The sequence below is a fragment of the Plutella xylostella genome, chromosome 21, assembly GCF_932276165.1.
Source record: "Plutella xylostella chromosome 21, ilPluXylo3.1, whole genome shotgun sequence".
Classification (NCBI taxonomy): domain Eukaryota; kingdom Metazoa; phylum Arthropoda; class Insecta; order Lepidoptera; family Plutellidae; genus Plutella; species Plutella xylostella.
In genome coordinates this window covers 2341038-2369002 of record NC_064001.1, presented here as the reverse complement: position 1 = coordinate 2369002, position 27965 = coordinate 2341038, and the positions used below count along the sequence as shown (strand labels likewise).

Genomic DNA, 27965 nt, shown 5'->3' with positions numbered 1-27965 from the left:
ATCTTAAAAGTCCAGTAATAATGGGTTGTTTCTTTGTTACAGTATGTCACAGAAAAAATGGGAGGTGCCGAGGGCACCAAGCTGGATCTGGACTTCGTGGAAATGGAAAGAGTAAGTACCTACCTACGCTCTGCAATAGCAATCAACAATCCTCCCTTGTTGTTTAGTCTTAAGATAAATACTGTATAGTTTGTCTGTAACAATGAGGATGACATGGCCGCCTTAGCGTACCAAGTTCTATATAAAACAAAATAAAGTTTTTGATAAAACCCTCCCTTATGCACAGTTCGGTCAGATTTGACCGATACATAAGCAATGATGATCGACCCGGCGCTGACATGTACCAATGAGTTCTTTTAACTTAAGTACAATGTATATTGTATACCATCGCTCTTACGGTGAAGGAAAACATCGTGAGGAAACCTGCATATCTAGATCTAGCACATCTAGATATGTGAACCCACCAACCCGCAGTGGACCAGCGTGGTGGGAAATGGTCCAAGCTTAGGAAGGCAGTTTAGACCTTGGGGACATGCACAAAGGTTCCACTCGAGAGAGCCAGGTGCAGGTACTTACACCCCCATAGAGAATAGAATAGAATAGAAGCAATGATGATATGTCAATTCTGAAAATGAAAATTCTAATTTTCGTCCCGCTAAAACGTGGTGCGGTAGCTGGAGTAGAAGACACAAACATAATATATTGCGTGGGACGTCCTTCGGTTAGCCGGCAAACTTTTACATATTGGTTGGACGACGAATGCTTGCTCTGTCCAACAGTGGATGATTATTGGCTGCTAGTAGCGACGTGTCGCATTTCAAGTTAAAATTTCATTTTCCAACAGAATTCATACACTCTTTACTTCTATACACCAAAAAACGTTTGGTCAAGCTATTTTAATATACATACATAAGTTGATGTATAAATGATATAACAAAAATACTGAGCATTTAACTTGGACTCCCTGAGGATCAGTGTGCTCGTTGTTTAATCATAATATTACAAGTATTGTTTTAACATTTTCATAACAGCATCGCAACATAACATCCCACGGTCCTCGTTAATTTGAAACATTAATTTGCATATGATTACACCAGTATTCGCGGTATCGATCGCACCCCATTCCGGCTCGCCGTAAACAATTTTAATACTGAACGTGAATGAGAAATATGTATGTGTGAAGGGAGAAGCGTGAATGGTTGCTAACTGCCTGGTACCCGCCCACGCCTTCACTCGGTGGAGCTATTCACGTTGTATAATCGTTACTACAGCGATCCCATTATGACTTACAAGAATAGGAATAGAGCACACGTATATTGTTAATTATGGCTGTACAATTTTTGAACAAACGTTATAACGCTAACTACTGTGCTAAACTGTGTGTATAACATGCTTTAAAATAGTACCGTTTTAAAGCATGTTATACAAAGCCACCAAAACCCAGAGTTTACCCGGTATAGCTATCGGTATATATATCCATGTGGATTATAGACACAGATATACTAGTATATAGTGCTTTGGCAGAGGCTTATTTTATTGTGTGGGCTGATGATGATAGTGTAGTGAAACCGATTAACCCAAAGTTGTCCTAACATAGTGTTGACTTCCATTGCCAGAAATTGTTCATTTTGCGGCTGACGCATGACTCTGTAACCAAACCTTATTCACCCACCTCTAACCTTTATCTTCCAGAAAACAGACGTAACCTGCGAGCTAGTGGAAGAACTTCAAACGAAGACCAAGGAGTTCCTGCAACCGAACCCGACGGCTCGCGCCAAGATGGCCGCCGTGAAGGGGATCAGCAAGCTGAGCGGGCAGGCCAAGAGCAACACGTACCCGCAGCCGGAGGGCGTGCTGGGGGACTGCATGCTGCACTACGGACGCAAGCTGGGCGAGGACTCCATATTCTGTGAGTGCTTTTGTTTTTGAGCTGCTGCCTGATTGGCTTATCTTCAGGGGTAAACGGTAGACGATGATTATTCCTCTTACTCCACGAGGAGCATAGCGCCTCCACAGTTCTTCTCCAGACGTTCCTGTCCGGCTCTTTCTTTAGCTTCATCCCAGGAGATTCGCTGGGGGTCTCTTCCAAGTTATTGCAGGTCGTCCTTTGCGCCTTCTGCATTGTATCTAGAGGACGATAAAATAGGCTAACTAAAACACCTTTGCAACATTTCGGTAGATGTAGATATTCTGTCAGTATTCACTCATTGTAATTACTTGTATTAATACAATACTTACATGTGTTGGTTTTTCTACACATGAATATTAATCTAACATTACGGCACAGGCACAGTATAAATAAAACATTAGTAGGTCTATTCAGAAATTTAGCTCTGCGAAATAGTTTGTATCTACATAATTAGACCCTTCGGAAATAAGTTTTTCGGCACGTGCAAAACTAATTGAATGGGACTGAAAGCACTCAGAATTCACTAAACTTAAACGTTACCTGGAATAGATTATTTATTTAAGTATTCAGTTTGTGAAAACTCCATAAATTATAAATAGGTCAGTCCGTCTGCAAAAAAAATATTATAAGTGTGTGCCTTACTACCGTTGCGAATATTTTCTGTTGCCAAGTCAATTATCACAATCTTTCCGATTGCACAGCAAATATCCGCGTTTGCTTTTCCTTTCCTTATCTTTTACTACTCTCATATTTAAGATATGCTTTGTCTGTCTACTAGCAACGAACTTATACTATCCTCTCTGGGACTGCGTTTTCTTAACAGTAAGGCGTCATTGCTGCGGTGAGTTGCCGCGCTGCGTTGTTTTCCATATTATTTTGACAGACATGACCCTGAAAAACGGTCTGGATAATGGCATGCTGTGACTCTCTGCAACTATATTCTAGATGATTATTATTATTATTTATTGAATTATAGGTAATAATTAAGACATAAAAACAAGATAGTGACAGCATGTCTTTCATCCCGCAGGTAGCCATTACCCGGACATTTTGAAAAAGAAACCGGCCCTTTGTCTGTAGACATTGTGACAAAACCCTCTTTTACCAACCTCTAAATCTCTCCCCCCCAGCGCAATGCCTGATCGAGATGGGCGAGGCTCTGAAGCAGATGGCGGACGTAAAGTACTCTCTGGACGACAACATCAAGCAGAGCTTCCTGGAGCCGCTGCACCACCTGCAGACCAAGGACCTGAAGGAGGTCATGGTGAGTGCTGCGTGGACGCTAGTCGAGACATTTTCAGACCTGTAAGGTAGTTCGACATAAACGAAAGCAACACGACAGACACTGACTTTCGGATCTCATCCGACGCCATCTTTCCCTTTCATCTTCCATTTTTACGTTTTGAATGAGGAATCGCTTTTGAGACATTTTTGATTTAGATCATTTACTTATGTGAAATGTCTCCGTGGCTTGTGTGGCTATTCTAGATATCTTGCTGATTTGGGAGGTAAAGTTTAGCTACTATTTCATAGCGCTCTAATGTCACGTTTTTGTTGTTAAAAATTCACTGATATATGATTTAACCATATTGTATGTGATACGTTCCAGCACCACCGGAAGAAACTGCAGGGGCGGCGCCTCGACTTCGACTGCAAGCGGCGGCGGCAGGCCAAAGGTAATTATCACCTGCCACTCTGTACACTCACATAAAATACTCAAATTGTTCACTTGCAAACCGCTCTTTTTATTTACGTTCTAAAGTCTAATTTCTGTTTCTTCTTCTGTTTTGAAAAAAAAGCGCCTGGTAGTAGGAGCCCTTATATGAGCCCAAGTCACAGCAACACGCCAAGGCAGGGTATGTTAAAGAATTAAAAAGCTAACAAAAAGATGTTCATATCAGACCATTATTACCCTCCTAAATTAAATCTGGGCTTGTCAGTGCATCGTAGAGTGCTAACTTTAGACTCATAAAAGTCGTACCACAAAACGGATAAAATACTTCGCGCTATTTTAAAATCTCTTCTTTGCTGTCCAGTGCCACAAAAAGGCACCATCTCAGCATAAGCTATAGACAATAAAGCCACAGCGTTTGTTTTCACCTTACCTTATAAGGTGACCTTAGTCTTTACGATTGTGTACTTTGAATAACACACAAGCGCTAGAAGCTTTATCCTTTCGGTGGTAAGGCGCATTTAAACACACATCCTATAACTTCGCTCGTTTTATTCCATGTTCCCCGTCCACTCCGCGCCGGTCCCCTCATCCAACCATTTTTCGTATCACCGTTTCTTTCACCGTTTGGTTCGTATGGTTTTTTGTTTTCTCCTTTTGGTGATGGGTAATGTTACTGATATATACATGTATGTTTTTGTTGGCTGTGTGTGTGTGTGGGTGCGGGGGCGGGACTAAAGGTGCTCACATTGCAGACGACGAGATCCGCCAGGCCGAGGAGAAGTTTGCCGAGTCGCTGCAGTTGGCGCAGATCGGCATGTTCAATTTGCTTGACAACGATGTGAGTGGAATTGGATTTTAAATCTTATATGTGTTAAAGTAAATATGCCTGATAAACAGTAAACTTAGCTCTGCTGTGCTCTCCGGTTTCGGCCAGCTCAGCTATTCCAAAGTGATAGTACTTATATTGCTTTGCGGATAAATTGCCACTTAACATTCATCGCCTTTGGAATTTCTAAGTTACTTTATTGCCAAATAATATGGCTTTTCAGTTATCACCATAGGCCATATTACGCGATACATACAACTATTATTAATCTTTTAGAAATGTGCGGCCTTCTTATACATACAACAGACATGACATCCTGTTTTCAACTTATAGGGTCACCTATAATAATTTTACCATTATCACAGTTGAAACAATCTCCGCAATAGAATTTGAACCTAATAGTACAGTCATTAGTTAATGCCAGTCACTCGTTCTAACAATAGTTCCTCATGTCGCCACCAGGTGGAGCAGGTGGCGCAGATGAGCTTCTTCGCGGAGGGGCTGCTGGAGTACCACCAGCAGTGCACCGAGATCCTGCAGACGCTCGTCGCTACTCTCATGGAGAAGTAAGTGCTTCTGGACCTTGAATTAATTAAATAGACTTGAAGATGTCATTGGCATGTTTTGAGCACTGCTGGATAAAGGGTGAAGATTTAGACAGTAGGTAACTGTGGCACAGCTGTGTTAGTTGTATTATGAACTAAGCATCCACGCTCGCTTTATAAATGTGCATTGTGACGGGCGCAGAGCAATAGACTCTCGTAGCATTTATACGAAAATGCGGCCTACTTAATGTGCGATAGTCCATCATTGAAGCTACTGTTCTGCAGCGGCCTGACATAATGTGCTTAATCCTTAACTGCACTACAGTAGTAACCTTTAAGGTGCATTTACCTTTATTTAACTAATTTTCATATTAACCCGTCACCTCCCCACCAACAGGAAGGAGGAGGCCGTGAACCGTCCCAAGCTGGAGTTCGTGCCGAAGACGCTGGCGGACCTCGCCATCGAGAGCATGCACGACCTCAACAACGGTAGGCGCTTCGGCTCCAGCACCAGCCTGCCCCGCCCCCGCGCCCCGCTCCCCGCCTCCTCCTCCGTCGGCGACCTGTCCTCCCACGACCCACTCAGAGCCTGGGACGCGTGGAATTCACCAATCAAAAACAACCAATCACAGCGCTCGGAGTTTGACCGTAGCCAATCGCAGCGCGGGGATGTTTTTAAAGTGCCGCATTCACAGATTATAGGGCGCATTGGGAGTGATGGTTCACAGCCGTTGAATCAGTCGCGGCTGCCGGCGTTCAGGCAGCAGCCGCGGCCGGCGCCGCGCGCTATAAATGGCAAGGATCCGTGGTCAGGTCAGGGTTTTGGAGTTTATTTGCTGGTTTGATTTCGTTTTGGTTCGGTTGTGGACAGCGGTAGGGTGGTGGGTTATGCTTTTTGGGTGGGGTTGGGGGAAGCTATACTTGACTATGCTTTTTTAAAGTCCCTTTCCTCAAAAGTTAAAAACAGATCCTTTATATGATGACTTTATTGTCCATCTGTCTGTAAACACCCTTTTATCTCGGAAATGCAGTGACAGTTTAACAAAATATCCCTCATAATTATTCATGATAACTTTTTTTAAAGGGCTTAAGTATCTACAGGTACCAGTTTATTCCGCCTATTATATATAATATCCACTATTTTGTACATTTATATACTTACATTTTTGTCATATCATGAATTAAATAATAATATAGGTACCTAAGTAATTTCGCTGTCCACGACTGACTAAATGTTATATATCTTTATGTTTCGTTTTCAACAATCATTCAAATCACAGCGATCCATTGGTAGCACGCTTACACACTCGGGTGATGGCACAAGGCAATGGGAACTATCAATAAACGTACACTACTTCTATCTCAAACATTTATATAATAACATATGCACACTTATTTTCTCTACAATCTATTCATCTATTTATCTATAACAAGTATTACAGTATGCTATGTAAATATGTATTGAATACCTTAATATATCTTAATACGAGGGCGATACCGAAATGATCGGGAATAGAAAAAAGTACAAAGATATCATAATATTATTTACTTTTATTGTTTTTCAAAGTAGTCTCCGTGACATTCAATGCACTTTTTCATTCGATTAAACCAATCATTGAAACAGTAATTCCAGTCTGAAGTGGATACTGTCAAAACAGCTGATTTGTAAGCTTCGACCGCCTCTTCTGGGCCGCTAAACCGTTGACCACGTAGCATATCTTTAATTCTTGGGAATGTAAAATAATCATTGGGGCTCAGTTCAGGGATATACGGAGGATGGTCCATCAACTCCACGTTTTCCATATTTAAAAACGTTCTTGTTTTGCGAGCGGTATGAGAGCTTGCATTATCGTGGTGAAGGATTATACGACGATTCGGGTTAGTTTTACGAAGTTCTCTTACGACTTCCGGCAAACAAACTGTTGTGTACCAATCAGCAGTAACCGTCCTTTGTTCTTGTAATGGAATCGTAGCCACATGGCCAGTTTTCGATACAAACGAAGCGACCATTTTTTTCGACACGCTGCGTGAGCGAATAACTTTTGTTGGCTTGACCTCACCTTCGAAGACCCAAACTGCCGATTGATGTTTTCTTTCGGGCTCATATGAATAAATCCACGATTTATCACCAGAGACGATATTGTAGACAGCATTTGAACTGCCTCCATTGAACCGTTGCAGAGCAGATCGACACCAATTAACACGAGCCGACTTTTGTTCCTCGGTCAAACGGTGGGGCACCCAGCGCGAAACTAACTTCTTGACACCCAGTTCTTCATGTAAAATGGTTTGAATGGCTGTCATACCAATGCTGAGAGAAGCCCGAATCTGCTCGTATGTCACATGTCTATCTTCTTTTATTAACTGGCGTACAGCATCGATGTTATCTTGTGTTACCGCTGTTTTTGGCCGACCAGTAGAAGGGACTGTGGTAAGAGAGGAACGTCCACGGCGAAACTCAGAATACCATCGATATATAGTCGTTTTACTTGGTGCTTCAAGTTTATAAATAGAAACAAGCTCGGCGAGACATTGTTCTTGAGATAAACCTCGACGAAAGTTGTGAAAAATTATTGCACGGAAATGTTCCCGCGTAAGCTCCATTTTTTACACCGACTTGTCAAATTCAAACGGTCAATACTCTTTTATTTTTTACTTTTTTTAAAATTCGAAAATGGAATTATGTTTGAAAAAACACTACATTTGATACACCAAAAAGGTTTCACTCTAATTTATTCCTAAGTATTCTATTCCCGATCTTTTCGGTGTAGCCCTCGTACCAAAAGGCTATGGTATATCTAGGTATAACCACCAAATTTATAAACCTGTTATGTATTTTATTAAAATTGGGGACAGTTTGTAGTAGACACACACGTAGACGTACACATTATTAAATAAAGACGCACACAACTATTTAAGCGTTGTAAATAGGTGCTAGGTTGTAGGAAATGAAAATAATACACACACTAATAAACAATTAACATTAGCAGTACCATTAATCATATTTTTTCTTTCCGTTTCAATTTATTTTAGCTTATTTAAAATGTGTATCTAACACGGATTATTAACCAAAATAAATGTAACGTGTACAGTCATTTCAATGTGCAAATTTTGTTTGATTCTCAGGTTGCCGAAAATCCTTTTCCCAATCCCAACCCTATTCCTAATGTACCTAATAGAGTTTAAGTTAATTTATGCAGTTGTGTTTAAACTGGCTAGGTTAATTAATGTATGTTTGTCTCTTTCTTTATTGGAAGTATAGAACGATATGAATCGCTTTTGATAGGTCAGTGTTAAATGTTGTTAGCGATGTCCTAACAATCTTACTATCTGAAATGTGTCTATCCCGTTTCAATTCTTACTTCCTCTTTCTGATTAAGCAGTGTTTTTATGTGTATCCTTTCTTCTGATTGTGGGATCATGTTCGATGTCAACCATTGATTTGTTTTTATTATATTACAGACAGTACAGGACACATGGTCATTTATTCATGTACATTTTAGTAGATAGGGTTTAGCGTTGGAAATATATTCATTATATCTATAGAAAAGGAAGTTTATACATAACTTTAAAACTTAACATTAAAGGCAAAGGTAAAACGTATTATACCATCTAGCCGTAAAATTTAAACACAAGATGTACAAAATCCGTCCATAACAAGCGAATTTTAAACGCCACATTTCACACTGGTAGCCATTTTTTCTCCTGAAGGTTAGTGAAAACTGTTGTTTAAGTGCATAATCTCACGGGTGATATCTGTTTGACGCGAAGGTGGGTCGCACCCGGGCTCGCCGGAGCACAAGCCGCCGTCTAACCTCGAGCTGTTCCCGGGAGGGAACCAACAGCGCTCCAACAACGGTACGACAATAGAAACTGAGGAATATATAGTTGCCTCTTTCTCACACGTGTATAGCACGGGATAGTTGCCTCTCGCTCATACAGTGCACTAAGTTTGCAAAGTGGAACTTTAAAGCGGCGTTTTATGTCTCAACATTCGATATTTAAATGAAAATAAAAAGGGGAATTATAAAACGAGCGAACAAAAAAAAAACTTTGCGACTGATGATGACATACTGTTTTAATAACTTGAGCGGTATGAATTTGAGTAAGCGAAAAATTAACTAAACTGACGACGAATATTGATTTATAATAAAATCCAGAACGAGCTTACAAAAAGTGGACTGTGATAAATCCATTTCAGATATTAAAATTTTATCCGAGCGACTTAATTACTAAGTGAGCGACTGAAAATACAGAGAGGGCAACTTCAATATTAGGATATATTCGATTTTTCTAAGTGAGGTTATACTTAGCGAACTACTAAAAAGTTCACTTTGAGCAAAGTTTTGTATGCTGCTTTATTAATGATTATTGGTTACTGATATTCTATTTGAGGCCTTATGTTTTTTATTTTGATACGCTTTTTAATGAAAACTACAGATTTTTAAATGCACTGGCAAAAAGGATCGTGCAACTGTCCCGAATTTTTCAATAGATATGTATGCAAACACGTTTTGGGGCTAGCAATTCGGCTCAAACTAACAACACCACCACTGGTAGCAAAAATGATACCCATTGGACAAAAAAGAAAACGAGGCCGCCCAATAAGTCCAAGCCCGCACTTATTTACCAGTAACGATGAGTAGTAGGGCTCCTCATACCTATCAATGTTTCTTAGCATTAATAAGAAGTTTTTTTTTAGTTGACTAAAGCGTCTTATTTTAATTTTTGTTCATTTTATTGAAATAAATGCATGCATATTACTTTATTTTTATGGAGTACATTGTTTTATTTAATTACCCTTATATTTCAATAATAAAATTTCTCAACTAATAGAATAGTGTTTCTTCAAATAGTTATTTCATATTATTTTTATTTTTTAAACGTGAGCTCATTATACTCTGCTCATTAGTGTATTTTTCAAAGTGGTTTTTGTATTCGAAACACTTCATTTAAGATAAAATGCCGCTCAGTATAAAAAATACATTTGCCAAATATTGAAAAAAATGCAGGACGTAACGTTGACACTCAAACAAATATTAGGTCGCTCAAATATTATGAAGCTGCTCATTTTGTATTTTAAGTAACTCAAATTAATGTTTGTAAGTTGCTGTTCTGTTGATTTCTCGTCACTCGCAGTCAGTCGCTCACTTAGTAATTCTATAACCCAAATTAATTAATTTTGACACTTAGAACTGTAATTTACAGTCACTCGTTTTATTGCTACCCAAATAAAAACATGGGAGAAGTAGTATATCTTCACAGTCTACAATGAACAAAAATATATTTTTTCCCAGCATGAGTGCAAAGTGTGTAACGATAAATTTATAGTTCACAACTGAAACTTTAGTATTCACTTTTAACCGTTTATGAAATATTTAAGTTTACCACTGGATTTTTATTGAAATAAATTTACTTATTTATCTACACAATAACACAATAGTTAGATATAGTGACCTGCTTGATTACTCTTAGACCTTTTTTCGTGTGGAGTGTTTTTATAAGCTTGAATGATATATTACAATGTATTTATATTTTATGAATGCCATCTTTATTATATTTTTATCATATTTCGTGGCATGACATCATACGCTACAACATTATACGTTAGCTTCTAGCATAAACATAGGTCCATTATCATAAACATAGTCCATTCCGTTATTGTTTGATATGGCTTGTGTTTCTATGTTGCATTTTCTATACTGAAAATAGCTTATCTCGCAGGTACAATAATACATGCTATGATTGAGGCGTTTGTTTTCATCATCTTGCATGTAATGTTTACGATCTATAACTTTCCATTTCATGTTTCTTTGTTTGGCTTTGATGTAGTTGAAATTTTGGTGAGCGAGGGACAAAATTATTATGCTATAATTTATTCATTTTTAAAATTTCCTTTTCTAACCAAAATTGCAATTTAAGCTACTCCTTGAATGAAGTTGGGTTATTGTTTACAACGAAATCTGTCAACAAACACACAAACAATATTTATATAAAAAAATACCTCAACAATACCCACCTACATTCAGGAACAACATGCCTCCTCCCAATTCTGTCTCACTAACTTACAACCTCACCGTGTAGCTTCGCCGTTGCCGTCGCCGATGAAATCGCCGGCCAGGACGCCACTCGCGCCCGCCGCCGCCAAGACGCCATGCTGCACGGCGCTCTACGACTTTGATGCTGAAAACCAGGGAGAACTCGGCTTCAAGGTGAGGCAGTTGGGGGCGTTTTTTTGGGAGTGTAAAATGTGTTGTGATGAAAATGGTCGATGTAATAGGAGTGGAAATGATTATAAAAAAAAAATGGAAATGATTATTGGTTGTGAAAATTACCTCATAATGTAGGTAATGTTATTCGAAAAGGGTAATATGTTATGCCAAGTTTATGTTACGGAAGTAAATTACCTACCTACAAGTTAAATCAAATTATACAGTAGCCAAATCCATACGGGTGGTGATTAACATTGATACACTTTTGGGATGTACTTACTACTTACTTACTCCGCTGGCTCAGCGACCCGAAGTGGATCTTGGCCTCAGACACAAGAAGTCGCCACTGGTCTCTATCCTGCGCAGTCGCTCTCCAGTCGCCTGCCTGTAGTTGGCGCAGGTCCTTACCGACTTCATCGCTCCAGCGATATCTGGGACGGCCAACTGGTCTACGACCGCTTGGTACTCCAAGGTAGGCCCTCTTGGCAGCCCGATCCTCCCCCATCCTTTGCAGATGACCAAGCCAACGGAGTCGCTGGGATTTAATTTGACCAAGGATGTTTGGCTCGGAAATCAGGTCTTCGATTTCCTGGTTCTTCCGTACTCTCCAGCTACCATCTTCCCTCCTCGTTGGTCCGAGCATTTTCCTCATCACCTTTCTTTCCGCAACCAGAAGTTTATTCTCTTCCTTGAGAGTGAGTGTCCAAGCCTCAGAGCCATACATCAAGATCGGCCGGATTACGGTTTTATAAATTCGGATCTTGGTTTTCCTGCTGAGAAGCTTTGACACTAGCACTTTATGAAGAGCAGCGCTGCATCGGAGGGCGTTTTGTACTCGGATGTCGATCTCCTGCTCCCTTGTGTTTGTGTCAGTGATCGTACAACCTAAGTATTTAAATTTGGCCACTCCCTTATAGGCTGTCTCTCCCACTTGCAGGTTTTTTCGTACCTCATGGTTGCCTCGGTATCGTGTCATGTGGAGGTATTCGGTCTTTTCTGTGCTGATTCTGAGCCCGACCCTGTGAGCTTCCTCTTCTAGTATTTTGGCAGCTTCTTGGACCTCGCGTTCACTCTCCCCCAACAGAGCTAAGTCGTCGGCGTACCCGATCACCTTGTGCTGTCCATTCAGTTTGGGATGTAATCTTTTAAAATAACCAAATCACTGTAGTTTTTTTTTCATCCGTAAACTGTAGCCTACACTATGTGATATAGTATTTATTTATATCTATCGACTGTAACGTAATTCCTGTAGTATTACAACTCACCTTTAACACACATTCCCTTTCCACCTCCCCAGGAGAACGACGTGATCACCCTGGTGAGCAAAGTGGACGAGAACTGGTTCGAGGGCTCCGTGCACGGCAAGACGGGCTTCTTCCCCATCAGCTACGTGCAGGTCACCGTGCCGCTGCCCAACATGTAAACCCGCCCTTACACTACGCAAGCTTAGGTCACAGTCGCGTGCCGGCACCGGTAATATTTGGGTTATGAGGTGACAACGTTTGGTTCCTTGAGTGTGTGACGTGATTGGTCGTGAAATCTGGTGGAAGAATGACACTGCGTTGAGATAGATCAGTCTTGAAATAATTGGGCCAATCACAAGGCGCCTAACCGTTACAGCTCGTTAATTAAACGTTGTCTACTCATGTTTCTGCACAATTATGGGTTATTTGGTTATATTTTGAAGTTATATCTCGGTGTTGTTGAATACGACCGTCGCAAATAATTTACTTTCGGAGGGTCATCAGATACAAGTAAGAATCCTTATAAATAGCGATAAGTTAATCGGGTATGTATGCCTAATACTTCCGAATGCTAGTTTCAATGTGTTTCCGATACCCATATTTGTGCTGACACTTTCATTGCTGTTTCCGTGCCGGCGCGACATCACTCAGACTGAAGGTAGCCCCTGACTCATCCTCTTGCTCGATAGTCTTCAGTCACCCCAACCATCTCACCGTCATATTACAACATAGAGCAAGATATATAAGCGGGAGCTACCTCGGCTAGAGTGCTTTCATTCAGACAGGGCGAACAGTTCGAAACATAAATATACATACAAAATGTAATGTATACCTTTCAGCAACGAAGTTAAGGAAGCTCTAAATAAGGAGGTATATTCTGAACGGGAGAGGCTTATATCATAGACTCGTAGTATACGTATGTTCGCTCGGTTTGAACACAAACATCGATCGTCCCACCACCTACGTATTCATTCGTTATTTACGTACCTACATTTCGGCATAGCTTTTCGGGCTTTGATAATAGGTACATTACCGCTATTATCAAAAGCAAGGCCCCTAAAATTATGTTGAATTTTAACCCAATTTATACGTCATATCCCCAACAGTATTACGTATGCTAATACATAAATATTTTGAATTCAATGTCTAAATATTGTCGAAAGCTCAATATAATAATCATGAAATATTAATCTAATTTACCTACTTTATTTATGAAATGATGTGTGTAATGTTAGATTCAATTGACTAGTTTTATCTACTCGTCGTAGAAACATTCTGTCGTCTCGTCTTCCATTTATTTTCTCTGTAAAAGTAATTATTTTGCATTTATCGGGGGAAGAGACGTATTAAGGATTACTTTCTTGTATTAGAAATTATTTTAATTTTTAACATTCGGGTCTTGTATGTTTTGTATAGTTAGTTGATGGAAGAGCGTTACGTATGTTAGAGCGAGTATGTCCAGAAAGTATATCTGAGATATCTGATAGTCATTACCTAAATAATGTTGCCATTTTATGAAATAATTTTATACCTACCTGTGAAGTTTATTTCTGACTAAGCGAGTCGATAATGTAATTTTAATTTATTTGTCTGCCCAAATCATTTACTTAGCAAAATATGAGGAATTGTTTAAACGAAACATGTATGAAATGGTGTAGAGATTCCGAAGATATGGCAGAGAACGCAAAGCGGTTGCCCACCAAGGCAGCATCAATTCTGAGAAGTGATATTTTAATGTAATATATTTATAAATTAAACAATGCTACTTTTGATCTTCAAACTATTTTTGTAGATAAAATCTCTATTACATAGTGTATTATTTTCGCTATAGATGGTTGGATTATTGTATTTTAAATGGTAGAACTACTTATTGGATTACATACCAGATACCAGATAAAAGTTATGTGCATTCATTATAATTGTTGTCACTCTCACTCCTTTAGAAATTCCATTAGTTAATTATAAGTTGATTATTTAATTAATTATGCTCCCTTTTATTATAAACTGCACACAGGACATAATATAATATTACTAGGATTACGATGTAACACTAGTTAAAATTAATGAGATTAGATTTTATAGTTATCTTTGCGGGTAAAATATTTATCTAAATGGAGTAATGTATACATTGTAACGTATATTATACACAATTGAGGGGTGAAGGCGTAAGTTGTTGAAATCTTGCCAGGATTTTGTGGCATTTTGATGTTTGATGTATTGGCAACTATAATAACAATGTCATTGTGATAATGTTAGATATCAGTCATGCTCTTTATCATGTTTGAGTTAACGAGTTATGCTTAATTTGTAAGGTCATTTTTATACCCATATCCTGCATAATATTTAGTTAGTGCGTCGTCATTCACTCTATAGCTGCTACCAAAAAGGAGGTGGCGGGTCGCCCCATCAGGATATAGAAGATAAAAGTACTTATAATGCACATACACTAAGATATTCAAGTGCATCGTGTTTTAAAATGTCCGTTAATGTTTTTAATTGAATCATGTTTTAAATTAGTCAACTCTAAATGGACCCCATTATCACTTTCTGGCATACAAAAGACAATACCTAGATCTAATGTTAGCTGTATGTAAGTTCATAAATAAATGTTCTATCTTCAAGTGTCTCTTAATGTAAGTATTTTGAGTAAATAATACATTTATCATGGAGTAAATGATGTCATTTTAATGTTTAAATGTTAAATACCGCGTCAGGAACATAAGCTCTATGTCCTTGGCAATAGGTGTTAAACTGTTCACCACATTTTCTCAACATACATACTTTAATAGTTCGGAAGGTGAACTCTGGTTCAATGTCTGTCCCTCGGGAAGGATTGAGACTGTTGTTGTATTTAAAGTATTCTATTCTATTGACTAAAGAATCTATAATCTTGTGACGAAGCTACTTACATTGGTTCAGTGTTGCTTTATGTACGATGGTGCTTGTTGATGCGTGCACTTGTATGATATCCCAGTAGAAGTTTGCCACTAAGGTGCAGGCAGCAAGCAGCATTTGAGCTCGCATGTTCGCGCGCCAACTGACCATAGACTCAAATTAAAAAGAAATGTAAAATGTCTATGGTCCAAAAACTCGTTGGGGAGCGAACACGTCTGTTACGTGTACCTAACTATTGTTCTTGTTCATGGTACTGTAATCTTAATTACTGTAATTTTACTATAGATAAAATTGACCGTTTACGGATACAAATATTATTGATTTGTATAAAAAATATCCCGAAACTTATTGCTCGTTTTTGCCTCCTTAATAAAATGTTAACAATTATCTTTTGTTTTATTCCTATACCCTATTAGAAAACAAATCTATGAAAATATGCTTTTTTTAACAGACCAAAAGTAGTAAGTATGGCATATAGGTAGCACGACCCACAAGCGCGCTCAATCGCGTGGCCTCGAGAGCGATCGCTTTGTTACGTTTTGCGGCCCGTACTAGGTAAGCAGAATAATAATATCTGGGGACCTCTCACACACGGCCTTCCTACCGCAAGAGCTTGTGATATGGGTATTGGACAGCTGAGATATCTATTATCTAAACTATTCTAAACTGATTGATATAGGTACCGACTTATAGTAGTTACAAATGTCTGCTTTAGCCGGGTATCGAACCCGGGACCTTCGTAGGGCCACTAAATCATTCCATCGCCCACTAAAGATAAAAAGCCCCTTAGCACCCCCTTTCAGTTTATAAGTACTTACTAGCCACATCATTAAGCCATACAATGGCGTTGGTAGATCACTGATAAATAAATGTAAGGACATCTCACACACAGCCATTCGACCCCTAAAGCCTCGAATTCACTAGGGCACAAGTTCTGAGACTGTTACAGAACATCTACGGTGCGTGTTCTCAGAACATTTTGGTAACATGTCGTGATACAGAAGTCGCGCACGCGTCCACACTCTGCAACAGCGGTCGCTAGACCTAGTAAAAAAAATAAACTCTATGCGCTAGACTGATGTCGCAGGAAGTTCTGTCTCGCGAGCCAAAACACGGAACCTGTTCTGCGACACGTAGATGTCGCTGTATAGTCGCGTGCGACGTCGCAGCGCAGAACAGAGCGCGACGTCGCGGGGACACGTAGACGACATGTGCCTAGACAGGTTCTGCGACAATTTGTCGCCTAGTGAATACGAGGCGTAAGTCTGCCACACTTCATATGGGTGTCGGTCAGCTGATATAGGTATCTACAGAAATACCTACTAGATTCATATTAATTAAATAGACAAACGACAACCAGACACAAGGCAAACACTAATGTTCATCACGCCAACCGTCAACCAACGCCAGCTAGGGTTCGAACGATACTTTCGATACCGAGTAAGTATCGATACTTTCGTTCGCGATACCCGATACTGAGTACTCGATACTTTTGGGCCGATACTTTTTCGGTATCGATACCCTCGTCTTGATACGCAAATCGCTGGTATCGAGTACTTTGTCGTCACATTATAATATGATAGGCCTTCATAAAAGATCTTAAAACAAAATCAATCCGTTAAAACCTCAGAGTCTTGCATTTTTTTTGTGTTTATTTGCTATTGTCACCAAAACTTTTTTTTTAAATGCAATGGAAAAGAAGATTTTTATGCTGGTGAAGGTACAAAAATTAACTATTTCGCAAGTACTCGATACTGAGTAGTATCGATACTTTTGGACCGATACTTTTTCGGTATCGATACCCTCGTCCCGATACCACATGAGTACTCGGTATCGATACCGGACGCCGATACTTCGAACCCTAACGCCAGCTATCTCGGTTTTCTATATTATTACGCCCTAATTTACCTATACCTACTTGTGTAGAAAATCAATGATTATAACCTACCTAAAAGTAAAAGTTCATAACAAAATAATAAAACAAGAAAGTAAACGAAATCAAGCTTTTATTATCAGTTAATGGAATGGTTACATTAAGAATTGAGATTTACAGACTTGAAATAAGATTTTAAGTTACATAATCAAACCAAAAGAGAATTGAATATTATGTCAGACGTTTGAAATATTTAGTTGCAAAATTAAAATTGTGGTAATGTGATTCAAACGTTGTATTAATTGCCACCACGGAGACGTAATACCAAGTGAAGGGTGGACTCCTTTTGGATGTTGTAGTCGGACAAGGTGCGACCATCCTCCAGCTGTTTACCGGCGAAGATGAGACGCTGCTGGTCTGGGGGAATACCCTCCTTGTCCTGGATCTTGGCCTTTACATTCTCGATGGTGTCCGAAGCTTCAACTTCCAGAGTGATGGTCTTTCCCGTCAGAGTCTTCACGAAAATCTGCATTCCTCCTCGGAGTCGTAAAACAAGATGAAGGGTAGACTCCTTCTGGATGTTGTAGTCAGATAAGGTGCGGCCGTCTTCTAGCTGCTTACCAGCGAAGATCAGACGCTGCTGGTCCGGAGGAATGCCTTCCTTGTCTTGGATCTTAGCCTTTACATTCTCGATGGTGTCTGAAGCTTCGACTTCTAGGGTGATGGTCTTGCCAGTCAGGGTTTTCACGAAAATCTGCATACCACCACGCAGACGCAATACCAAGTGAAGAGTCGACTCTTTCTGGATATTATAGTCTGACAATGTACGGCCGTCTTCTAGTTGTTTACCGGCGAAGATAAGTCGCTGCTGGTCGGGAGGGATGCCTTCCTTGTCTTGGATCTTGGCCTTCACATTCTCGATGGTGTCTGAAGCTTCAACTTCCAGAGTGATTGTCTTGCCAGTTAGGGTTTTCACGAAAATCTGCATACCACCTCGCAGACGAAGTACCAAGTGAAGAGTGGACTCTTTCTGAATGTTGTAGTCAGACAGGGTGCGGCCATCTTCCAACTGCTTACCAGCGAAGATCAGACGCTGCTGGTCTGGAGGGATGCCCTCCTTGTCCTGGATCTTAGCTTTAACATTCTCGATAGTATCGGCTGGCTCGACCTCAAGAGTGATAGTTTTACCAGTAAGAGTCTTGACGAAAATCTGCATACCTCCGCGCAGACGCAAAACAAGATGGAGGGTAGATTCTTTCTGGATGTTGTAGTCGGACAAGGTGCGGCCGTCTTCAAGCTGCTTGCCTGCAAAGATCAACCTCTGCTGGTCTGGGGGAATTCCCTCTTTGTCTTGGATCTTGGCTTTGACATTCTCGATGGTGTCTGAAGCTTCAACTTCCAGAGTGATGGTCTTGCCAGTCAGGGTTTTCACGAAAATCTGCATACCACCACGCAGACGCAATACCAAGTGAAGGGTTGACTCTTTCTGGATATTATAGTCTGACAATGTACGGCCGTCTTCTAGTTGTTTACCGGCGAAGATAAGTCGCTGCTGGTCGGGAGGGATGCCCTCCTTGTCTTGGATCTTGGCCTTCACATTCTCGATGGTGTCTGAAGCTTCAACTTCCAGGGTGATGGTCTTTCCTGTCAGAGTTTTGACGAAAATCTGCATACCTCCGCGCAGACGCAGTACCAAGTGAAGAGTGGACTCCTTCTGAATGTTGTAGTCGGATAGGGTGCGGCCATCTTCTAGTTGCTTACCAGCGAAGATCAGACGCTGCTGGTCTGGGGGGATACCCTCCTTGTCCTGGATCTTGGCCTTAACATTCTCGATGGTGTCTGAAGCTTCGACTTCCAGGGTGATGGTCTTGCCAGTCAGGGTTTTCACGAAAATCTGCATACCTCCACGCAGACGCAAAACAAGATGGAGGGTAGACTCCTTCTGAATGTTGTAGTCGGACAAGGTGCGACCATCCTCCAGCTGTTTACCAGCGAAGATGAGACGCTGTTGGTCGGGAGGGATGCCCTCCTTGTCTTGGATCTTGGCTTTGACATTCTCAATGGTGTCTGAAGCTTCAACTTCCAGAGTGATGGTCTTTCCCGTCAGAGTCTTGACAAAGATCTGCATACCACCACGCAGACGCAATACCAAGTGAAGGGTGGATTCTTTCTGGATGTTGTAGTCAGATAAGGTGCGACCATCCTCTAGCTGTTTGCCGGCGAAGATCAACCTCTGCTGGTCTGGGGGAATTCCCTCTTTGTCTTGGATCTTGGCCTTCACATTCTCAATTGTGTCTGAGGCTTCCACTTCCAGGGTAATTGTCTTGCCAGTCAGGGTTTTCACGAAAATCTGCATACCACCTCGCAGACGCAGCACCAAGTGAAGGGTGGACTCTTTCTGGATGTTGTAGTCAGACAGGGTGCGGCCATCCTCTAACTGTTTGCCTGCAAAGATCAACCTCTGCTGGTCTGGGGGAATTCCCTCTTTGTCTTGGATCTTGGCCTTCACATTCTCAATTGTGTCTGAGGCTTCCACTTCCAGGGTAATTGTCTTGCCAGTCAGGGTTTTCACGAAAATCTGCATACCACCTCGCAGACGCAGCACCAAGTGCAGGGTGGACTCTTTCTGGATGTTGTAGTCAGACAGGGTGCGGCCATCTTCCAACTGCTTACCAGCGAAGATCAGACGCTGCTGGTCTGGGGGGATACCCTCCTTGTCCTGGATCTTAGCTTTAACATTCTCGATAGTATCGGCTGGCTCGACCTCAAGAGTGATAGTTTTACCAGTGAGAGTCTTGACGAAAATCTGCATACCTCCGCGCAGACGCAAAACAAGATGGAGGGTAGATTCTTTCTGGATGTTGTAGTCGGACAAGGTGCGGCCGTCTTCAAGCTGCTTGCCAGCGAAGATGAGACGCTGCTGGTCGGGCGGGATGCCCTCTTTGTCCTGGATCTTCGCCTTAACGTTCTCGATGGTGTCTGCAGGCTCGACCTCCAAAGTGATGGTTTTCCCAGTCAGGGTCTTCACGAATATCTGCATGTTGACAACTGCAACAATGATAAATACACTTGTTAATTTAATTTGATTGTGAAATACTGCGATGTTGTGTAGAAAGACAAAGGAAAACAAAGAAAGTTCGCGAAACAAAATGGCGTCGCGTTGGTTGGTATGACACACTTTTGACAAAGACGACGCAATCACTTTGATTGGTAAAGAATTACTTTTTGAAAGTGAAATCAAAGTAAAATGCGTTAAATACTTACCGATTACAGAAATTGCTTGATAAAAATTAGATCTTAATTAAAAAGTACAGAATACACAAAACACGTCTGTTTTTCGCAAATTTACAACGTTGAATGAAATAAAATCGAAAGAAATTTGGTGACTGGTGAAAGGTGAATGAGCGGACCATAGAGATAAGCAGAATGAAATGACATTGAATGAACGGTAAGACCTCGAAAGAAGGAAGGATTTTTTATTGGCCTTTTTCTTATTTATATTTATTTATTTATTAGCATAAAGAACCTAAGCTATTAAATTTTAATAGCTTTTATATGCAGAGGTACTCCTTCCATTCTGTATAATATAGATTTTTGATTTGGGTGGAGAAGTGGGTGCGAACCTTGCGAGGCGTAACGGCGTAAGTATGTAAATAAAGATGGGGTTGGTTGTTTATCTTCTATTTCTATCATTGACATTCGATGATCGTTCATTTTTCCGCAGACTCACTCGCATTTACAGAATATCTAATCTGCGTTACCACGAAATAGCCAAAAAAAGTTTTGCTGTCAAAGCAGCGTTGCCAGAATGTTACAAAAGTAACATTTTACGTTACTTTTGACCCTCTTGTGTTACCTCCATGTTACACGACTCAATATGTTATATTTGTGTTACTTTTTAGATTTTCTAGGAAATAAAAAAAAAAATGAAACGATTCCAAGAATTATATTTTTTTTGTTTGTTACGTTGGCTTGTACTTGATTTTGTGAATTGACTAACGGTGTGAAAATCTTTCTACTTCGTCGTGCCGCATATTCACTCACTCGAGTGAGTCGAGTGTATTTCGCAATCTTCCATCCCGGTTTCTCGGCGTGCGAACAAGTGAGTCGAGTGATGTTCACTCTAAGTTCTCTCTGACTAGCAGCGAATCGATAAGTCGATACTTTTTTCAAAGTAACTACCTAATACTATGTGTCGTTGTTTTTTTTTCTAATTTGCGTTGTGATTTGTTAAGTAAATGTTGCATTCATTATTTTAATCCAATAAATGAGTACGTTTTTATGGAATCAGACATTTAATAACGAGTCGTGTTTGCAACTGAAATAAGTTTTGACTGACAATGACTGTATGTTTTTTGATTTTTTAAATTTTATCGAATAGGACAGGAAAATAATTTTACTTTTTGTATAATAAACTGCCATAACAAGTATTTTGTCGGTTTCCATATTTAAAAAGGTAATGTTACTTTTCTCGGGAAAATGTTACTTTTTGATCTGATTCATGTTATATTTGACTATCTGCCACTGGCAACACTGTGTCAAAGTTGTTTCGACGGGCGTATTGAGCGATAGATCGTAATTTTATTTTAAATTTTTATCTTGAATATTTCCAATAAACCATTACTTATTGTGATAAAAAGAATCTAAGCGCCTGTCTCGTCTTAAAGGTGTGCTAAACAATTCAGTTATACTTTCGTAACACGTAACAGAAACAAAAGAGCCACTCTTTTGTAAACACTTCTGTTTTATTTTCATTTAAAATTTCGGCTTTTAGGCTTGATCCGCGAAGAATGCATGAGTCATTGGTGCGTTTCGCGTACGATAAGCATTAGTCGGTGTTGTGTGTTGCGGCTCGAAGATGGCAGACTTGATTCGGGTGATGGGGGCGCCGATCGGACCCCCTGTGAAGGATAAGTTGGGTTCGCCCTCCACGGAGTCAGAGGATGGGGGCGGGGACCTGGCCGAGCTGGCCGCGGACCTCGAGCTGGATGAAGCAGACGGACCCAGCACTAATGGTAAATTCCACAATACTCATAACAAGAGTAAATTTAATCTGCACTAAGTTGAACTAACTTATATTTTTGTGTCAATGAAACTTACTGTGAACAAAATAAACAGCACATAATTGTTCATTGCTGGACATAGGTGTATCTAAAATAAATAAACATACACTTGCCTAATTGAGTAGTATAACAAATGTTTGATTGTCTTATCAGCAAGTTAATAGCCCATCTATCTGTGTTTGTTTATGTTTGTAAATTTATGCCCTTCATATCATTAAAATAAATTATGATCATAACATAACAAGTCTATAGACCAGCTGGTTAATTTTGTGTACTTGAAATATTAGAAAAAAATATATACTTAAACCAAAAGTTTCCAATGAGTTCCACTGAAAGCTTCTCTGTAATTAACTACTAAGAATAATTCCACTGTGTTAACTCCAACCTCAGGAGACCGTCAAGCCATGCTGGCTCCTCCAGAGACAGAGTGGTACCATGGCCGCCTTGACCGCTACACTTCAGAGGAGCGGCTGTGGGCTGCCAGCAAGCTGGGCAGCTATTTAGGTAATTGTATCCATAAAATGTCTGTACTTCTTCAAATTTTTTTTGTTTCATTGCTAAAGATTTTCATTGAAATATATTAAACTAGGTATAGTGATTCGGTTAATTTGTTACAATAAAAACATGAACTTAATGTTATTATTAATATAGATATGTCATATTTGTGTGTGCATGTGTTATTGTGTGTAAAGCTATGTAAACCATTGGTATAGCTAGTCCATGTTTAATTATCAAGATCAAGATTTTTATTTCTTATTAGATAAATTTACAAAAACAGATTCTAGAAATAAATAGGAAGTAATAAACACTGTATGTAATAGGCACTCAACACAAAGTTTTCACTTTTATGTTTAAACAATACATAATAACAAGGTGGAACTAAGAACAATGCAGAGTTTTTCCCACATTGTGTTTAGCATCCCAACATACCATTTACATCTTGTCACTTTCATTAAGTGATGCTGGGAATGTAATTAGATGGTATGAGGCTACATTCACATCAAGGAACATAAATACTTCTCTAACGAGAAGATTCCCATAATTTAATTAAGATTTGTAATGATGGATAGGGCAGTAAGAATATGGAACTTTCAGGAAAACTAACTTGGAGACTATTTCTTATTCTGAATAATTATAAAAATGTAGTTCATAGGTATGCCTTTCCTACAGTAAACATTTTTTTGTTGACCCAGTTTCGAATTAGGTATAGATAGTATATTAGACAATCAGATTTTTCATAGTAGGAACTGCTTGATTACATTAAAATGATTTTATTATTAGGTCTTCTTCGTCTTAGCCATTTCCAACCTACAAGGTGTAGGCCTCCTTCAGTCTATGCCACTCATTACGATCTTGGGCTTTCTCTATCCACTTGCTACCAGATGTTACTAGACATAATAATATTTATAATAATTATAATTAGGTATTTTATATAATTATTGTTTATTACAGTGAGAGAGAGTGACAGGAAGCCTGGCTCCTATGTGCTGAGCTACTTGGGCCGCACTGGCATAAACCACTTCAGGTTAGTGTTACAGATAAAATAGAATTGACAAATAAATCTTTCAAACACATTTTAACAAACAAAACTGAAGTGCCCAGCAACTGTTTAATTTATTAAGTTGTTCAGATCACAATGTGACTCTTTTTCTGCTGACAATGCTACTTTTGAAATATCCCATGATCATGCACCTTACACCCTTTCCCGTGTCCTAACGCAGTGGTACAATGTCAGTTGACCAACTTTGCTAGTTTGTCCAGAAGAATAAGTAGAATAACCTATTATTTAGTTAAAACAGTGTTAAAAAACTCCAGTAATTTTTATCACCATTCTCATCTTTTTTCCTCCTACTACCAGAATAACAGCGGTGTGCGGAGACTACTACATCGGCGGGCGGCAGTTCGACTCGCTGCCGGAGCTGGTGTCGTTCTACAGCCACTGCTCGGACCTGCTGAAGCGGGAGCGCCTGCTCGAGCCCGTCGCGCCGCCCGAGCCCGTCAACGACAAGAAGGTACATTATCATCAGCCCGTATTCACACTAGCTACCAGGATAACAGCGGTGTGCGGAGACTACTACATAGCCCGTCGCGCCGCCCGAGCCCGTCAACGATAAGAAGGTACATCGTCATCATCATCAGCCCGTAATCACACTAACTACCAGGATAAAAGTGGTGTGCGGAGACTATTACATCTACAGCGGCAGTTCGAATTGCTGCCGCTGCAAATGAATCAGTGTAGAAAGGTTGGACTTTTCTACCCATTTTAAGTCGCTCAGCTGGTATCCGGTATCCTGAAGGACTACATTAGATATTAGGTAATTCGAAAGAGAACTAAAGAAAACGCCCGTCGCGCCGCCCGAGTCCGTCAACGACAAGAAGGTACATCATCATCATCAGCCCGTATTCACACTAACTACCAGGATGACAGCGGCGTGCGGAGACTACTAGATAGCTGGTGTCGTTCTACAGCCACTGCTCGGACCTGCTGAAGCGGGAGCGCCTGCTCGAGCCCGTCGCGCCGCCCGGGCCCGTCAACGATAAGAAGGTACATCATCATCATCATCAGCCTGTATTCACAAACGTGGAAGCTGATTGTTGGTAAGTAACCGATTTAAAGCCTTTAGCGGGCAGTGAAAGGAGCTGGGATTTCGGTGAAGGTTCCACATTAGAAATAAGGTAACTAATTTGAAAAGAATTTAAGAAATCGCAGCCGACGATCTTACCAAAAACTGGTGTCTTCTCATCGTATTAGGTACCGGGAATTCGTCGCCGTAAACGCGAAATGTTGCGTTTGGATTGATGATACAAATACGTACCACGGTATCTGTAGACCCTAGCCAAAAAAATGCTAGTAAAAGCATGGCCCTAAAATACATATTTATTCACTCTTAGCGCTTTAAATAAGACCTCTATCTACCTCACTGTATACCCATTCAGCATTTCTGAAAACATTTCTCCTGTCAACAGCGAGTGGTGGCCATCCTACCGTACACCAAGATGCCGGACACGGACGAGCTCACGTTCCAGAAGGGGGACATCTTCTTCGTGCACAACGACATGGGCGACGGCTGGCTGTGGGTCACCGCGCACCGGTGAGTCTATGTCTATGGCCTCTTGTAGGGGTAGGAAGATTAGATTTAATGCTGTCTTTGTGTATATTTTAAATCAGGTCAGTGGTGACTTTAACCGAGGTTAGGCAAATACGGAGAGTGTGTGGAGGCACTCCGTCTTACTGTGTTACTCTGGTGGAGGCAATAGTTTCATGTTATTAAGAGTGCACAGATGCCACTGTCTATCGAAACTGTCATCATCAGCTAACACCTTAACACAGGTTTTCCTCAGACTTCCTCACCTAACCACTAGTACCTCACTATACCACCAACTGCTCTACCTGCCCTGGTCGTGTCATTATACCTCAATTATTACCTACGTGTACATTTCGGAAAAAATACTCATAAGAATTTTGAGCTAAATCGTCCAAGGTCTAACAAATACGATAGTATGCATATAATAATTGCGTCTTCCTGCTATTGTTCATAAAGCTTGGTTCCTAAATGCATTAGGTAACGGACCGTGTACTATATCTACATAATAGATAGTAAATTATGTCTTTCATGGTCAAATCATTAACAAAATGCAAAACTTACATCTATTTTTGTACTTACTAATCTTAATTCGTAATTTTATGTACATACCGTTGACATTGACATTACACTTGTAGCATTGAGTACGCTAATTGTATCATATTCATGTTAATTGGGGTTAATTTACCTTGAACATTTCCTATTAACACATTTGATGGGCAAGTCAGTTACAAATTGTAATTTTATTGCATTTAAAGTTTGTTGACTGCAAAAAATTACTAAATTAATGATGAATCAGAATCTATTGTCACTGTTCGTATATTAGGTATTGTAAACATCAAAGATTGTAAATGTTAATCTAGTTAGGTATTCTAGGAATTGATATCGTAACAGAACCTAAATTTTATCATCATAATCGACAACTAATGCACACACAACTGTGACCTGCCTTCCTCATTCAACCTCTACCTGCTACATGTCTAAGGTCAGCGGACCGGAGGGCGTCCCATGCTACATTTGCCAGTTCTTTCCACTCGAGAACTCATCTACCCCAAAATATATCAATGCGACTTGAATATTTTTAAAGCCTTTACTGTATTATTTATAGTTTTCACAAAGATTAGATGTACTATCAGATGGAATGCTAAAAGAATTCTCTACCAGTCAACCTGCTTACCATTAAATTCCTGCTATAATTCCACCAGCACCGGCGAACAAGGCATGATATTCCGCGAGCTAGTGGAAGACCTGGACGCGGCCATCGACCCCAACACCGTGTTCCCGTGGTTCCACCCCAACTGCAGCAAGAGCGAGGCGGTTGACATGCTGGTGAAGGCAGGGCCGGGGAGCTTCCTCGTCAGGTGAGTCTCCACATGCCTCATGTACTTACTGAAACTAAACTATATGTGTATTTGGTCCTTCGAGCCGGATAACAGTTGGGAAAACGGTCGAAGTAGTCCGCACAATATGTGTCACACAACTACATACCTTGCCCGGGGCGCATCATCATCACCCCAACACCGTGTTCCCGTGGTTCCACCCCAACTGCAACAAGAGCGAGGCCGTCGACATGTTGGTGAAGGCTGGCCCCGGAGCTTTCTCGTCAGGTGAGCTTTGCTTCATGCATAGGAAACTTTTGGGCACGTGACTTTTTTACTACAAGAAGTTGAAAATAATTTTCGCTAATTCCGAAAAGTCTCTGAACAAACCTTTTCGGCTTACTATACTTAGCACTTTTGTAACAACCTGTAGAATATTACGAAAAAGCCATAAAATAAATAAGTTTCAGCTAAAAATGTAAAGTGGCAAAAATGTAACAATCAATATAGTTGAAGAAAAGGGCAGTGTAGATAAAGTCCGTAAATACTTAACGCTCTCAAGAGGGTGTCAAATCCTCTTTCACGTTACTCGCTTCTCTGTCGGCAGTTAGCAATTTGAGCTAAGCCCACGAATTTCCTTTCTCTTGGCCCTGGCCTAGTTATAGAATAACACCTAAAATTTAAACTATTCCTTACCCCCACAGGCCGTCAGACAACTCCCCCGGCGACTACTCGCTGTTCTTCCACATCAACAACCAGATCCAGCGCTTCCGCATCGAGAAGAAGGGCGTCCGGTACCTGATGGGCGGCCGCACGTTCGAGTGTCTTGACGCGGTTATTAATAGGTCACTATTGTAATTTATCTTTAATGAGCTAGTCTGGCCTTAAAAAGACGCCGGGATAATCATCATCCAATGGTGGAGTTTACTATTACTATTACATACCTTTTTTCATAGAAATATGTTGAAAAACACTCACAGTCTTTCACATTTTAAAATATTAATAATTTATTGATAAGATCACTTGGTCCCGACAGAGGTTCAAGCTCAGCATAGTGCTATTGTTTGTGACCTTTAGTATGAAAGGCAAATCCGATAAAATAAGCGTGTATTTTTTTCTTTAGATACAGGAAGGAGCAGATTGTGGAGGGGCACACGTTGGGGCAACCGGTGAGTTCAGATTGCTTTATTACAGTACATTATACGTGTTCCAAATGACCAAATTAACATTTTTTATACTCAAAGCACTGATCATAAGGCAATTTCTATAAGAAATGTACGTACTGCGTACTATAGTTATAAATAATTCCAAATAGGTATTC

At 40.3% G+C, this 27965-nt stretch overlaps 3 protein-coding genes across 14 annotated transcripts in view; 2 read left to right on the top strand and 1 right to left on the bottom strand.

Moving 5' to 3' along the window:
* Positions 1 to 15693, top strand: part of LOC105388053 (endophilin-A) — a 52870-nt gene extending 37177 nt beyond the window's left edge. For 2 of the 7 annotated variants that reach the window (XM_038115673.2, XM_038115674.2), the window contains exons 3-12: positions 43 to 111; positions 1693 to 1909; positions 3040 to 3173; positions 3519 to 3585; positions 3709 to 3765; positions 4322 to 4422; positions 4873 to 4976; positions 5353 to 5768; positions 11040 to 11167; positions 12465 to 15693. In XM_038115673.2, the coding sequence (XP_037971601.2) occupies positions 43 to 111; positions 1693 to 1909; positions 3040 to 3173; positions 3519 to 3585; positions 3709 to 3765; positions 4322 to 4422; positions 4873 to 4976; positions 5353 to 5768; positions 11040 to 11167; positions 12465 to 12590 (1419 nt within the window). In that variant the 3' untranslated portion in view covers positions 12591 to 15693. Of the gene's footprint in view, positions 1 to 42; positions 112 to 1692; positions 1910 to 3039; positions 3174 to 3518; positions 3586 to 3708; positions 3766 to 4321; positions 4423 to 4872; positions 4977 to 5352; positions 5769 to 8726; positions 8814 to 11039; positions 11168 to 12464 lie in introns of all 7 variants that reach the window. The other 5 variants (XM_038115679.2, XM_038115675.2, XM_038115680.2 and 2 more) reach the window with 5 other exon arrangements.
* Positions 15694 to 17295: 1602 nt separating this feature from the next.
* On the bottom strand, positions 17296 to 20603 carry LOC105388041 (polyubiquitin-A). The gene is made up of 2 exons (XM_038115683.2): positions 20444 to 20603; positions 17296 to 20227 (listed from the first exon to the last, which is right to left on the bottom strand). Exon 2 carries the CDS (start codon positions 20217 to 20219, stop codon positions 17478 to 17480), a length of 2742 nt encoding a protein of 913 aa, XP_037971611.2. The 5' UTR covers positions 20220 to 20227; positions 20444 to 20603; the 3' UTR covers positions 17296 to 17477.
* Positions 20604 to 21685: 1082 nt separating this feature from the next.
* LOC105388054 (ras GTPase-activating protein 1) overlaps positions 21686 to 27965 on the top strand; it is a 31731-nt gene continuing 25451 nt past the window's right edge. For 2 of the 6 annotated variants that reach the window (XM_048628444.1, XM_048628442.1), the window contains exons 1-9: positions 21712 to 21846; positions 21954 to 22194; positions 22633 to 22746; positions 23695 to 23767; positions 24101 to 24254; positions 25210 to 25334; positions 26531 to 26686; positions 27349 to 27489; positions 27768 to 27813. In XM_048628444.1, the coding sequence (XP_048484401.1) occupies positions 22038 to 22194; positions 22633 to 22746; positions 23695 to 23767; positions 24101 to 24254; positions 25210 to 25334; positions 26531 to 26686; positions 27349 to 27489; positions 27768 to 27813 (966 nt within the window). In that variant the 5' untranslated portion in view covers positions 21712 to 21846; positions 21954 to 22037. Of the gene's footprint in view, positions 22195 to 22632; positions 22747 to 23694; positions 23768 to 24100; positions 24255 to 24328; positions 24361 to 24671; positions 24788 to 25209; positions 25335 to 26530; positions 26687 to 27348; positions 27490 to 27767; positions 27814 to 27965 lie in introns of those variants that run through there. The other 4 variants (XM_048628445.1, XM_048628443.1, XM_048628447.1 and 1 more) reach the window with 4 other exon arrangements.